Source organism: Pantherophis guttatus, chromosome 8 (genome assembly GCF_059756535.1).
Source record: "Pantherophis guttatus breed Tessera chromosome 8, ASM5975653v1, whole genome shotgun sequence".
NCBI lineage: Eukaryota > Metazoa > Chordata > Lepidosauria > Squamata > Colubridae > Pantherophis > Pantherophis guttatus.
In genome coordinates this window covers 62301906-62317042 of record NC_142070.1, presented here as the reverse complement: position 1 = coordinate 62317042, position 15137 = coordinate 62301906, and the positions used below count along the sequence as shown (strand labels likewise).

Sequence of the window (15137 nt, the reverse complement as noted above, 5' to 3'; positions counted from 1 at the left end):
ACAGGGAGGAATAAAAGTAGACGGCATTCTTATGAACTCTGGATACAAAATGATTTTAAAATAACGAACACAAATATTACTTTGATTGTAAAGTATTATCTGATTTTACTCTATTCAGAGACTGACGTTTTCACCAACAGTATTTTATTTGTAAATATTGTAAATCACCTAGATTCTTATGAAATTGTAAGTCATAAGAGATTTTGTCCCCGATGAAATTTAAAAATAAAATTAAATGAAACCACTGTGGGCAGCATTTGGATGCAAGTGTCACTCTTATGCAAATTAATTAGCTGGGTATAAATGCAGTAGTGAAGTAGATGACAACCAGTAAAATTAGGTTCTATTCCAATAAGCTGAGAAATGTATGGTAAAATGATTCCTACGTATCAGAAGTAGTAAGTCTGTCAAAGTTATATTTCTCAGAAAGAATAGATATTTTGGGGGGAAATTGCAACAAGCTTCATTGTCATTAAGAGTCCAATTAACTTTTTGGCCAAAGTGCCTATTCCTCGCAAAGACAGCCTGGCTATGATATTAACAATACAGATTAACATATGTACTGTAACATATACTACATGAGATTATATCTGTGCTTGGATTGGAAGTTATATCTTGTGCCATGTATCTTCACCTCTGCTGCCAAATTAGCTATAAAACCAAGTTTACTTAATTATTGTAGACATTTAGCAATGACTTTAGACACTATACCAGTGATGGCTAACCTTTTTGCTGTTGCGTGCCAAAAACGGGGGGAGCGCTGGGAGGGGTCCCACATCCATAATTCAAAGCACCCCGCCCCCATGCCTGCACACACAACCCCCCCCATGCTCCCCTCCTTTGGCACACAATGGCATAATGGGCCCGGTAGGCCTGTTTTTTGCTCTCCCCGGGCTCCAGAGGCTTTCTTGGAGCCTCAGGAGGGTGAAAATGACCTTCTCCACCCCCAGAGGCCCTTCAGAGGCCAGAAATGGCCCGTTTCCCAACTTCCGGTGGGACCGGAAGGCCTGAAAATCAGTTGGCCGGCATGCGCATGTGTGCTGGAGCTGAACTAGGGCAACACTCGTGTGCCCACAGATATAGCTCCACGTGCCACCTGTGGCATGCATGCCATAGGTTCGCCATCATGGCACTATACTGATACTAATACTAGAAATAGAATAGAATAGAATAGAATAGAATAGAATAGAATAGAATAGAATAGAATAGAATAGAATAGAATAGAATAGAATAATAATAATAAATAATAGAATAAAAGTAAATTATTATACAATAATAACAAAACTACTTCCACATTTACGGTAATTCCCAAATCCATTCCAGAAGAGCATTCTTGCCTGTTCTCTAAGAGGGGAGCCTCCACACAGAACACACAGAGTCAGGCCCTCTCCCATTGCATCTCATAGTAAATGGGGATGTTTAACAGGTGCACAAAACAGGCAGACATAAAGCAATATAGGTCTCTAAAAATAGCAACTAGCACTTTTAATAGAGAATAATAATAATATATATATTTAATATAGAAAAGCACTCTGAAATACTCCATTAGCCAGCAGAACTCCTGTGTCAGTGGAATAACATGGCAGTTAATGCAACTGACCAGAAATGATTAAGGCCACTGCATTTTGCACTAACTGAAGTTTCATAGTGGTCTTCAAGGACAGTCTAATATAAAGCAAACTAATGTAATACAGGTTGAAGAGTTTGCTGCATCACATTCGGCCTTAAACAACTTTTTACTTAGATATCCTAGAGATACTCTTTCCTTTTATAGGCTTGGAAAATTGCCAAGATCATAAATGTAAACCTGTTACATTGCAACTGATAGTGTCACCTTGTGAAAACTGATGGACACTCTCTGTCTTCACTCTAGAATATTCTACTTCATGTACTGTATTAATAAGGAATTTATTATCCTCTTTAGGTCCTTCCTTGTATGGATGAATTATTTTGTTTTGTTCCCTACCCTACAAACAGTTATTTTAATAAATATATTTTATGCAATTTTAATTTACAGTCTTGTATCAGTGTATTTTAACACTTTTTTATTATAAACTGCTTTAAGATATGACTACTTAGGACAAAATTATGTTAAATGTATTTTAAAAATCAGTGGGTATATATAAATATATATGATTTTCCTGGAAGATTGTTTCTCAACAAATAATTTACTTTGTTATTTTTAAAAGTAAATAAATCATTGAAGTGCACCAAAAATACACTAAATAAGGTATGTGAATTGCCTGTCTGATCTTCGTATATGTATTGGGGGGATGGAAGTGGCTTAAATTCAGAGTTTATGATTCAGATTGATTCTAATTCATATAAAGATGTTATAAATTTTGTGTAAGTTTATTCATCTATTCATTCAACTTAAGTGCCAACCTGATTATAAAATCTTAAAATATCAAAGGAATAAATAGTAACATTAAATTGGCTTAAAATTGAGAAAGCTAGGGGAAAGGGAGCAAGATGTACATGGCGGGGTTGTGTGTCTAATCTTAGCCCTTTAGCTATGTCTAGAATGGTATGCCCTCCTTGGGCCCCACGCCAGTTGACAGAGTCAGTTCTTCAGTCCCTTTAGGAAAGCCGAAAGGGTAGTTGCATGATCTTCCAAAGGGTAGGAGCAGAAAAGTCTCTTCTTCTCAACCCCACCAGCCAGAATTCATTGTCCAATTGGTTTCACAGAATGTCCTTTCAGCTGGCTTGGGTGGGACAAGCCAATCCCATTGGGGTAAAACAGTTCCTTAGCTAGCCTGTTGTTTAATCTTTTAAATTGCTTGAAGGATGCAAATCATCTGTTTAATTTGTATGATAGATACATAAAAAACTCCCTTTTTATGGCCCTGTAATTCCTTAATTTGGGGTAGACTCAGGGCAACTGGATGGAGCTAAGCGTTTACTGGCCAGATGCCCTTCCAGATGCCACGCAGAGTTTGCAGCAATTTTTTTTTTTTTTTTGTGCACCCTAGGAGAGAAACGTCTACCATTACCTAGGATTGAACTCTCAACCTTCCAAGTGGGAGGCAAGCATTTTCACCACACTGCTGTTATGATAGATTTAAAAAATTGTTTTTTAAAAAAATCATTGTTTCTGTGCACTTATGTATGATACATATGTAAGTGCACAAAAATATGATTTTTGCCTTTTATAGTCCGTAAGAAAATTGAATCCTTTAAGATCTAGTTTGAAAATAAATCAAAAGGTCAGGTTTGACTCACTTGGAAAGTTCAGACAAAAGAAGGTAGCCAATTTAAAACAGGATACAAAAGAGTGATTAGTCCTGCTATACAGGTTTGCTAAGCATTTGTGTGTGTATTTTTAGGTGTATTGTTTTGTTTCTGTCTTAGAAATGATGAATCTCTTGTTTCAGTTTAAACAGGATTGTTCTGGTTCACTTTGTATAAATGAAGGAGTTGCAAAACTCTGAAATTTCATGTGGGTTACAATCATATATTTACCTCTTAAGAGCTAAGTCCCATAAACTCAATTACTTTTAGCAGATAATATATATTGCACTGTCAAATATTGTGTTTATGACAGATCTAACTCATTTGGCAAAGGTCCCATGGAAGAACTAGAAGAACTGCATGTTGAAATAGCTAAATAGACCTCTCTTTTTGCATCTTTAGTTAATTAAATTACTGTAGTGTAATTCAGTTTAATATTATGCCTGCCATAACACAGATTTAATTAAGAAAATGGAAATATATATTTGTCATAGGCAGAGGTTAAAGTTGGGCATGCTATTTCATCACTATTACATTAATCACAAGGAAAACAACAGTATAAAAGACAAGGATCCTATATGAAGAACATATTTACTTTCTTAAAAAAAAATATGAATTTCTCACTGTATGATAGAAACAGAACTCTACTACTAGCAGCAAAAATCATTTGCTATCCCCTTTGTCAAAAATTTACCTGAAACACAAGATTATGGTTTGTATTTCATTCCAATTCTTCCTGTTATACAATGGTGATTTTTAAAAACCTCTTCTTACTAATCACTTTCCTCTGGCATAGGTTTTGGTCCTCAGAAGATTGACAAGATAAATGTGATAGAAAGTAACTGCATTTTCTGAAAAACCAGTATGTAAATTTTGAATGGAGGAAAGGTGTATGCTAAAAACTCAATCGTTATAAAAAGTGAGTTCATTATATAACTACCTACTTAGTTACACAATGAGCATATTTAGCAGATCCAGGGAAGAAATCAGACAAACAGAGGAGCTAAAGTATGTGTGAAGAACATCTCATGTTCTATCACTAGCATTTCCAGGTAGAATTTAAAAAATCTCATGCCTGAGATCCCAGGAAGTAACTGGCAGTTAATATATAAGGATGTCCTAAATAAATTGGGGGACTGACTCGTGAAGATGGGCCTCCATCTGTAAGTGAAGGTCTAGAAGCACCCAACAGTTCTATCTTCTTTTGAATGTATAGTAGAACAACTACCCAATAAACTAAAATATCAAAACAAAAATGAAGTAAGATGGTTTTTCTCCTATCACTAAATGCTACTGCTCTTTTGCATCTTCTTGAATGAAGACAAACAAAGAAAGCCGAAATCCTTCTGAATTGTTCATCCTCCCTTTTCTTATTATTTTTAATTAAAGGAAAGTAAATCTAATTGAGAGTCTATTTGAAAGCAGTTATTTACTCTATTAGTAAATTTTTGTCTCTTTTTTCCCCTCTCTGTGCATACTTATGTCCATTCGCATAGTGTATATTTTTGGATTTGCTATGGAGGTTTTGTTTTTGGCAATAACATCAAAATAAATTTCCAATGTGTTCTGAAATGTTTTTTCAGCTTTCTAATTTAGTTTCTTAATAGTCTTTAATCCAAGTGTAATCAGATCCAACTGTGGTTATCTTTCATGGACAGCCAAATGTGCCAAAGTACAAAGGAACATCCAACTGCCTTTATAGGGTGCTGGTCATAGACTGAGTTAAGGCACATAAAACCAATTACTGTCCCCAGAAAATAGGGGACTGTCCTTTGGTCAATGTCTTCAAGATGAAGCCAGCCAGTTTGTTAATTGAGATTCCTTCAGAAAAATAAATTAGATTCTAATCTCAATAGCCATTTCCAATTCTATGATTCCATATCTTCTATACATGATTGACAGCACTAACCCAGTTATGAAGGATGATTCAGACACCCTATATAAAATTGTATCTTTTATTTTTTTATAAGCCAAAGAGCCAGCACTGTCTGAAGACGTCTCTGTGGTCATGTAGCCAACATGACTAAACGCCAAAGGCGCATGGAGCACTATTACCTTCCCATCAAAGTGGTCCCTATTTTTCTGCATGCATTTTTTACATGCTTTCAAACTGCTAGGTTGGCAGAAGCTGGGACAAGTAACGGGAGCTCACTACGTTACACAGTGTGTGTATACACACACACACACAAAGTATAGTGCAGTCTCCCAGGTGAAACTATTTGTTTGAATGAGGAATTGTGCCAAATGACAAAACAATAAGCATATATATAGTCATTCCATAAAATAGTTTGTGCATATTCCTGTCGGTTAACAAGTGGCATTCAATTATGACAAAGGGAAAGAAAAAAGATGTAACTTATTAAATAAAGGGTAGCCTTTTATTAAATGAAGGGTCTAGGGTAGCCTTTCTTAATCTATTTTCCATGGAAGAACCCTTGAAACAATTTTCAGGCCCTAGCAGTCAAATTGCAGCATGTGAAAATTCCCCCAGTTGCAAGCATTAACACCATGTAATGCATGAATTTTTAAACATATTTTTTCAATTACAATAGCTAATAGAAAAAAAATCCCTTTTTTCTAAGAATCTTAGAAAAGACCCTTAAGGCTTGTTATTTAAAACCTATAGCAAGTTGCCACATTTGCAACCAACATGTTAAAATGTCTTTTTCTACTCCTTTTCCATATATTTTTGGGTTATGTTGACTTTGTCATATTGGGTAGTTTACATACATTGATTTTAATGTAGCAATTGGGCTATGCTAATAATTTTTGAAAATTAATATTTAACAAAAGCATGGCTATAAGTTTACATATATAACATACAGCATGTAAGTCTAACCCAATACTTCTATAAATCCATAGAAAATTATACCTAATTACTTGCCCCACATAAGGCCATTAAAGATTTTCCAACACCAATTGTATTAAAGTTCATAAGATTTCCCAGCAACAAAAATAATTTGTGATAAACATGTATTGATTTTTGCAGACCCAGAGTAACCAATTCCTCAAAAAATAATAAGCCATTTCAGGAACAATATTAGGAATAATTGGAATTAGGAATAATAATTTCCCTGCTCAAGTTACATACTAATTTTATGCATAATGGAATAATGCTTAGACCTAATAATAAATTTAACCTTAAAATAGTGCACAGTGTGAAAGCTCTTGCATTCTACAGAATTCTTCTTAGGATGATAGGATGGATGGTCTCTTTTGCTGGCCTGTTTGCATCCACATATAAGTACACGTTGTTTTGTATTTAGCATCTATAAAGGCATATGGCAAACCTGCAAGCTTGAATTTTAATAGTTGAACCTAATAAAATTATGGACATAACTACTGCAGTCTGTTGACGTGATTAAAGCACCAGTCAAGAAGCTGGAGAGCATGAGTTCTAGTTCAATCATAGGCACAAAGCTAGTTGTGTGATCTTGGGCCAGTCTCTTTCCCTCAACTCTAGGAAGGAGGCAATGACAACCCACTTTTGAAATCTTGTCAAGAAAACTGCAGGGACTTGTCCAGGCAGTGGCCAGGAGTCAAGACTAACTCAAAAATACCAAAAATCATATTCTGTGACTTTCTGACACAGGTTTTAGTTTATATATTGTTTTTGCAAACCTAATGCATATTTATTTAAGAGGTTACATTAAGGAAGTAAAACAAGACACAATTACAGATAAGGGAGAACCAGAAAAAGGTGCGTGAAAAAGGTGCTTCCTCCTGCTTGAAAAATTTATGAAGCAGCACGTCCTCTTTCCTGAAAATTAGTTGCTGTAACAAGAAATGCTAAAAACTTAAGATGTTATTCATCCTCTCCCCCATGGAGATTCTCAACCCTGGAAGTTTTGGATGTCTGTTTTGTTTTTCCCATCAACTTTGAGGTCAGAGTCAGCCATGAATAAGGGTAACCTCTTCCCATGAGCTGCTTTCACCTCCTCTTTCTCCCCTTAGGGAACTAAGAGTCTTCCGCCAGCACTTCACTCCCTCCTGCACCCTTCAGAGCGTGAGAACCAGGCAAAGCAATGGCCTAGAGAGGGTCCCACCAACGGAAGCAGCCTTGCTCCTCAGCTCCACCAGGCATGAGACAAGGAGGAGGAAGAGCCTACCAAAAACTTTCACCCTGCTTCCTGATAAGAAACAAGGAAGCAGAGCTAGTTCCAGTGGGGGAAAGGACAGTGGTTTTTTATGCACACATTTGGCACTGGGGTTTTTCAGGTGAAGCTGAAGCCCAGGTGGCTTCTACTTACTTGATGTCTTCCCAGACTTCGGGGCCGTAATTTCGGATCACCAGCAGCTCCAGGGCGTGATTGACAAAACCATACTGTCAAAGATAAAAGCCGGGAAAAGTCTTTTGTGGCTACAAGGCTTTGGAGCACTCAAGAGTAGCAAAGAGCAAGAGGGAGAAGATGGGTGAGAAAAACTCAGGTTGGGTTCCAAAGAAGCAAGAGAATAGGTAGGAAAGCTGGCAACTGCCCGTTCACCTACTCCAGGTATTTAATGCTTATTCAAGACAAATTTGAATGCCCCACTGAAGGCGGAGCTATTAAAATTTGCACAGAAGGGCAGCGGGGGAAGGGCAATGCGAGGGGCAGTCCGGACTGGGGCGGATAGGAAGAAGCAGGGTGGGCCGCTGCATTCCTCCGCTTGCACCCCTTTTCTCTTCTCTTCGGAGCTCTTCTCGTCTATCTTCCCCCCCCCTTCATCTCCCACTTCAGCACCGCGCATCTTTTCCTTCCCCACCTTTACTGCTAAAGACGAGCCAGCACCCTCCGACGGGCCCTGGGAAGCGTCGCCTTGACACTCACCATCGCGCCTGCGGTCTACCCCTCCCCGGCTTCGCGGGGACAACGTTCCAGCAGCTGCTTAGCGAGGCAAAGGCTGAAGAAGAGCAAGCAAGCAAGCAGCAGCTCGGCGCGCCAGCCGCCCCCGCGGCCACTCTCTGATTGTCACCGAGCCGTAGCCAATCGCAAGACCAGCCAGGAGGGTGATTTCCAATCAGAAGCAGAGGAGGAATTTGGGTGCTCTTCTGGCTCCGGGCGGGGGACGAGAGAGGCCGGGGGAGGAAAATTGATTAGAGGGCAGGAGAATGCGGGCCGATGTATACAAAACTCGCAAAGGCGTGAATCCCTCGACTGTGGCAGAGAGAAGATGCGAAACCTCGCATTTTAAGTGTTTACGTATGATGCCCCGTGCTGTGAGAACAGGATCTTCCCTGTTGCGCACACTCATTCCGCTTTCTCCAGTAAGATGCTGCTCGGTCGCCTTAGTTACCTGATTGCTTTTTTCTAATTGATATAGAGTTGTACCTTTCTAGAAATTTGATTTTTTTTCAGTCTTGCAGGGAAACTATCTCTGCTATATTTCATTGCCTTGGCTGTACTTAAGAGTCAATTCTAGCCATGATTTCCCCTCCAGGAAGTACAGTATATACATTCTTGTAATGGAAATCTGCTACATTTTTATTTATTTATTAAATTTGTTTGCCGCCCATCTCTCCACAAGGATACTCTGGGTGGCTTACATTAAAATAAAGCTGTAAATGTATGAATAAATATATAAAATCACATTAAAATTAAAAATACAAGTTATAACTAAAGATGGGGAGGAAGGGAGGAGACTATGGGGGAGAGGAGGGAACTGCTATTAGTTGAGCAACCACCAGTGTGAAATTTCCCCATTGGAGCCCCAAGCCAACTGACAGAGCCAGGTCTTCAGGCTTTTGCGGAAGTCTAATTCTCTGATGCAACAAGCTCGTGGATAGTTTCTGTTGATCCTTAGATATTCTGCCCCATCATGAACTGGACATTACAGATTGTCTGTTTACAGTCTCTTTCATTTCAGTTGCCAATTGACAACAAAGATGTTGATTCTATTGTAGTTTAGATCTCGTTAATAATTGCATAGGAAAGAGCCAATCTGACAGCACTCAACTGAAATTATAATTACAACTGAATGACCAGGATTAACAACACTAGCATGGACTGTTCCCAAAGAAAATGGGAAAATACTGTGATTATTTACCAAATTGATTCATCATTAAAGTTAACCTTAAACGGGCTAAAACCATAACATTTTCAAAAATTATATCTGTACGTAGATGGGAAGTAAAACAAGGATAAGGAATATGAGCCACTTCATTACTGAATTACAACTTTCCTAATCCCAACCCTTATGGTGTGGGAACCCCCCGGCCTCTTAGAGAATGAAGTATTTTGAAGAATATTAGAAGAGGCAGAACATTATATTTTCCCAAAGGAGAAATAGAGAAAAATATTAACAAAGGCAGAAAGCAGCCCCATAGCCTTAAACAGAAGCCTCAAGTCTTTAGAGATGGATATTTTGGTGTCATTAAGAAATCCAGGCCAGCCTATTCATAAACAAAAATGCGTTCAGCCCAGCTCCCCCAGAGTTGGATTAAGAATTTACATTTCCCCAAGGAAAGAGCATGACATTTAGGACATAATAGGATTTTTATTTATTTATTTTATTTATTAATTTAATTTGTATACCGCCCTTCTCCCAGAAGGGACTCAGGGCGGTGAACAGCCAAAATTAAAAAACATACAAATACAAAAGTTAAGATAATTAAAAAGAATTAAATCACTAGCTTCCCAATTTAAAACCCCCAAATCCATAAAATTTAAAATCCCAATTAAAAACTATTTAGGCTAGGCCGGCTTGATGGAATAAAAACATCTTCAGGGCTTTACGGAAGGTCCGGAGGTCCGGGATCAATTGTATTCCAGGAGGCAGCTCGTTCCACAGGGCAGGTGCCCCCACAGAGAAGGCTCTCCCCCTGGGGGCCGCCAGCCGGCATTGCCTGACCGACAGCACCCTGAGGAGGCCCTCTCTGTGAGAGCATAATGGCCGGTGGGAGGTTATCGGTAGCAGCAGGCGGTCTCGCAAATACCCTGGCCCTAAGCCATGGAGCGCTTTAAAGAGGAGAACCAACACCTTAAAGCGCACCCGGAAGACCACCGGGAGCCAATGCAGCTCGCGCAGGAGAGGTGTTACGTGGGAGCGCCATGTCGCTCCCATAATCACCGGCGCGGCCGCATTCTGCACCAGCTGGAGCCTCCGGGTGCTCCTCAGGGGGAGCCCCATGTAGAGAGCGTTGCAGTAGTCCAGGTGTGACGTGACCAAGGCATGAGTGACTGTGCACAAGGACTCCCGATCCAGAAAGGGGCGCAACTGGCGTATCAGGCGAACCTGATAAAAAGCCCCCCTGGCCACGGCCGTCATATGCTCTTCTAAAGACAGCCGTGTGTCCAGGAGAACGCCCAAGTTGCAAGCCCCCTCTGTGGGGGTCAGTGACTCGCCCCCAATAGCCAGCGATGGCACCAGCTGGCTATACCGGGACGCCGGCATCCACAGCCACTCGGTCTTGGAAGGGTTGAGCCGAAGCCTGTTCCTCCCCATCCAGACCCGCACGGATTTACCCACCACCATTAGAATAGCAAAAGAACAAAGCTCACTACATTGTACAACCCCCTGGAGCATCTCAAACACAAAACCCCAGAAACCTATAAAGAATGAGTGCATGGGCACTCATTCAGCCATTTTGTCAGCCACCCCAGAAAAATTGCTGTTGTCACTGAAGTTTCTGGAAGCCAAATAAATCTTTCCTTGCAGCCAGTCAGCCTCCATTTTATTTCCAGCACCTTTCTCCTGTCTTGGAACCAGACTAGATTTTTCTTCCTACAATGGATTATGGTGAGGAATATTGGTAACCATAATAGAACAATATTTTAAGATCCACAGGTTCCTTACCCACTGGAGTGCCAAATGTTTCAAAAATATTTCTTATGGTCTCATTTAAAATGTTTCCTTCTGGCACCCCAGGTCTTCTAAGATCCATTTTAAAATTGTAGCAATATACTGCACTGTACTGTCTTGGAAAAGGTATCAGAAATGTTTGATGATATACTGAAAAAGTATATGAAATAAGGCTAAATGCCTCTTGGCAGAAATAAATCAGTTGAGAAATGCTATTGGTAGCTTCTACATTTTTTTTTGAAAATAACTGATAAAGATATGGAGTACAATGATTGATCCAAAGCACTAATGTGAATTCAGAGGTATGTTAATATTGGACATTTAATTATATTGTAGTTATTAACATCTATGAAATAGAAAAGGAAAAACTGTAAACTATTACATATGTTTTGATGATGATACAAAATTAGCCCTTATCAGAATTATCTTAGTTTGTTATTATCTAAATTTATTACATTTTATTGCAAATTATGGTTCAATTCAAGTCACTCCCTTCCAATTTGCAAGTTATTGGTAAGTAAAATGAAATATGAATCCAAATTTTCACTGCACCCAGGCTGCAATTGACTGAAAACAAGTGATTTTATTAAAAATCTGCAAAACAGAGCCAAACTGCACATCGACTATGAAAAAGTGACATAATCCATCAGTGATATCTAATCAAAGAAAATTTTATTATGACTGGTTTATTCTTGGAATATAACATAATCAGATGATTTTGCCAGGCTGATTCACAATTTACAGATTACTGCATTTGCTTTCTATATTTATAATTTACACTTTTCTGCTTCATTTGAATTTTTTTCATAATATCACTGAATTTACAGAATGTGATATATGAACTTAAGATTTTATTTCATGGATTTTGATATGTTTCTCATAGGCCTATATTTATAATTCTTTAAATGTTCATACAAAATATCTGTCAAGCCAACACTCTTGGGGTGTGTGTGTGTGTGTGTGTGTGTGTGAGTCTGTCTCCATCCATCCATATAAATTGATTCCTATTTCTACAGGAAATGAATTATAGAGAAAGAATATGGTGGGAGGAGCTCTTTTGACATCAGTATTCCCATCCCTCAAAATGGCACTACTCCATTTTCTTTCCTATCCTTCAACCAGAGAAAAACCTTATTTATTTCACAGTTTCTAGAGAAATTTTCTAACTATGTGCCAGTTAGTCCCAGAGCCAGATATTCCTAATTCAGAGCGTTGTTAAAGAATTATTTCAGCAAAGGAACTACCATGTTTCCCTGAAAATAAGACCCACCCCGAAAACAAGCCTGAGCCTGATTTTTGGGGTGGGCCTAATATAAGCCCTATCCTGAAAATAAGCCCAGGCAATGGATGTGGCCAGCACAAGAGCCGGCCCCTTGGTGCAGCACAAGTACTGATAAGTCCGAGCGTGGAGGCAGAGGCGGGCGGAGAAGACAGGCTGTCCAGACGTGCTGTGTGGCTGCCTGACTTACAGGAGTCCCATGGGAGGCTTGCACGGTGGCACCAGCAGCAGGCGAAGGCAGAGGCATGGGCGATGGGGGAGGCAGAGGCATGGGTGATGGGGGAGGCAGAGGCATGGGTGATGGGGGAGGCAGGTGATCCCAATGCCCCACATGGGTTGCAGTTTGTTTGGCATGGCCACAGGCAAGCCAAGAGACAGTGGGACGGAATGGGCAGTATATTGGGATCACCTCTGCCTCTACCTGGTTCTGCTGCGCACTTTTTGCCCAGAGGGAAATGAAGCTTTGTCTGTTTGCAAAGGAGACACTTTGAAACAGAGCTAATCGTTCCATTTCAAACCATCCCCTTTGCAAGAACATGAAGCTTTTGAATCTCCTTCATTTTTCTATCCAGGCAAAAACTGTTTGGTCGCCTATGGGGGCACTTGGGAATGGAGCGATTTGCTCCGTTCCCAAGTGCCCCATAGGCGACCAAACACTTTTCACCCAAATGGAGAAGTAAAGGAGATTCAAAAGCTTCATGTGCTTGCAAAGGGGATGGTTTGAAATGGAGTGATTAGCTCCGTTTCAAAGCGTCTCCTTTGCAAGCAGACAAAGCTTTTGAATCTCCTTCAGGTGAAAAGTATTTGGGCAAGTACCACTGGCTCCACCCTCTCCATCCCACTGTCTGCTTGCCTCATTTGGGGCCAAGCTCTCAGCACATCCTGGCCTCCACTTGCCTTGCCAGGAGGGTGAAGAGCCCCCAGGATGTGCTGGCAGCAGCTAGGCCAGCAAGCAGGGTGGGTGGAGGTTGGGGCATACTGAGAGTTTGGCCCGTTGCAGACAGTGAGACAGAGAGGGCCGGGCCAGCAGTAGCTGCGCTCCCACTCCCGTTGGCTCCCACTTGACGCCTCCTGCACTTAAAAAAAAATAAGACGTCCCTGAAAATAAGCCTGAGTGCTTATTTTCAAGCCCAAAAGAAAATAAGACTGGTCTTATTTTCAGGGAAACACGGTATCAAACCTATAAAACATATGAAAGGGCTAATTGGGTCATGTTCATGTATATAAGGATATGAGGTTTGAGTAGATATAAAGGAAAAGGAAAGTTTGTCTTCACTTGTTGGCATAAGCAGAAGAGCTACTCTGCTGTCAGCTCTGAAACCTCTTGAAGCCCAGGGGACATATATTGTTAGAGGAGTGTTTATTTTATTCCAAATTCCTGAACAGTTTATTATTTCTTTGACTGTATGTCTAACCTCATGTTCCAACATAACTGCATATTTAACATTCAGATCTACCCTTTGTAGTTAGGAGAAACATCTTGAATTGTTGTATTTGGGTACTATGGAGCATTCATAGCAATGGGTTATATGCTTGTATATGCCTCAACAAGCATATAAATGGAATTTCATGGCACCAAAAGAGTCATACAGCGCAAAGAAAATGTTGAATGTGACTGAAACAGACTGCATATAGGAAAGCAGTAACTTTTTTTCTTTTTCCAGTTCTTCTGTATAGTAATAGCGCAGATCATAATTTCTGATGAAAACTGGAAAGATCTAACATAATAGTGAATAGCTAAGATTTATCAAGCAAGATTGATATTGGCATCTTCTATGCTATCTAATAGCCATAGAATCATTTTGTCCCTGATCATTGTTAGGATCCATAATAAAACATCCAAAGCAAATGTCTACTCCTGCTTAAAGAAATCCACCACTTCCTATTGAAGTGATCTTTAACTTTCTACCAGAATATGCCTTCTGGTACCTTTAAAACCATTATTTTTTGTCCTGCAATCTGGACAAAATCCTCCCCTCCCTTCCTCCAGCTTCAGCCTGTGTTTACATCTGCTTTAAAAAAGCTTACTACATATTAACATTGGTATGATTATAACTCTTCACACAGAATTCTAAATCATAGGTGGAATCCGCATGTGAAACAGGCTTGTATCAAAAATGTGCCTTTCCAGCAAGTGAATAGTAAATCTAGAAGTCATCCTGAAATTTTCCAAAGCGTTATTTAATCAAGGGACTCTAAAATTTAAACATTTTTACAAATGGACTATTTGTGTTGCTTTGTAATGTCATTGATTTGTTCCAATTATATACTAGAGCCTGAAACTATATTTAAAGCATCCCAACAATTTTTATATCATATCAGATGAAAATATAAAGCTAAAGATATGTTGTTTTTAAAACTGAAATACTGGAGCTACTGTTTATGGGGAGGAAGAGGAAAAGTAGTGATTGAAGGCCGGACTGAGTTAATGAACTGGAATCTAACCGGAAGGGGAGGCGTGTCTTAAAGAAATATTAACTCAGTCATTGGCCAAGGACATGAGAACAGCCCACTCAATGGACTCTCTGGGCGCAAGGGAGAATAATTGTTTTCTCTGTCAGAAAATTTATCCTTGCTGCTAGGTTGGATCTCTTTAACAAGGTCTCAACCATTACTTCTTGTCCTGCCTTCTGGTGCTTTGGAGAATCAATCAATCCCTCTTCACTGTTACAGCCCCTCAGATACCGGAATACAGCTATCATGTCAACCCTAATCCTTCTCATTGTTAGGCTAGACATATCTAGCTCTCTCAACTGATTATCAAATGTTTTAGCTTCCAGACCTCTGCAGAATTTCCAGGTTTCATATATTTCATATATATCTATATAATTTGCATTGTACTAATCCT

General features: G+C 39.6%; 1 protein-coding gene across 4 annotated transcripts in view; it reads right to left on the bottom strand.

Moving 5' to 3' along the window:
* GUCY1B1 (guanylate cyclase 1 soluble subunit beta 1) overlaps positions 1-8392 on the bottom strand; it is a 104146-nt gene extending 95754 nt beyond the window's left edge. For 2 of the 4 annotated variants that reach the window (XM_034432875.3, XM_087875281.1), the window contains exons 1-2: positions 8040-8392; positions 7482-7555 (exon numbers count right to left, since the gene is read on the bottom strand). In XM_034432875.3, the coding sequence (XP_034288766.1) occupies positions 7482-7555; positions 8040-8042 (77 nt within the window). In that variant the 5' untranslated portion in view covers positions 8043-8392. The remainder of the gene's footprint in view (positions 1-7481; positions 7556-8039) is intronic. The other 2 variants (XM_087875283.1, XM_087875280.1) reach the window with 2 other exon arrangements.
* Positions 8393-15137: the final 6745 nt, after the last annotated feature.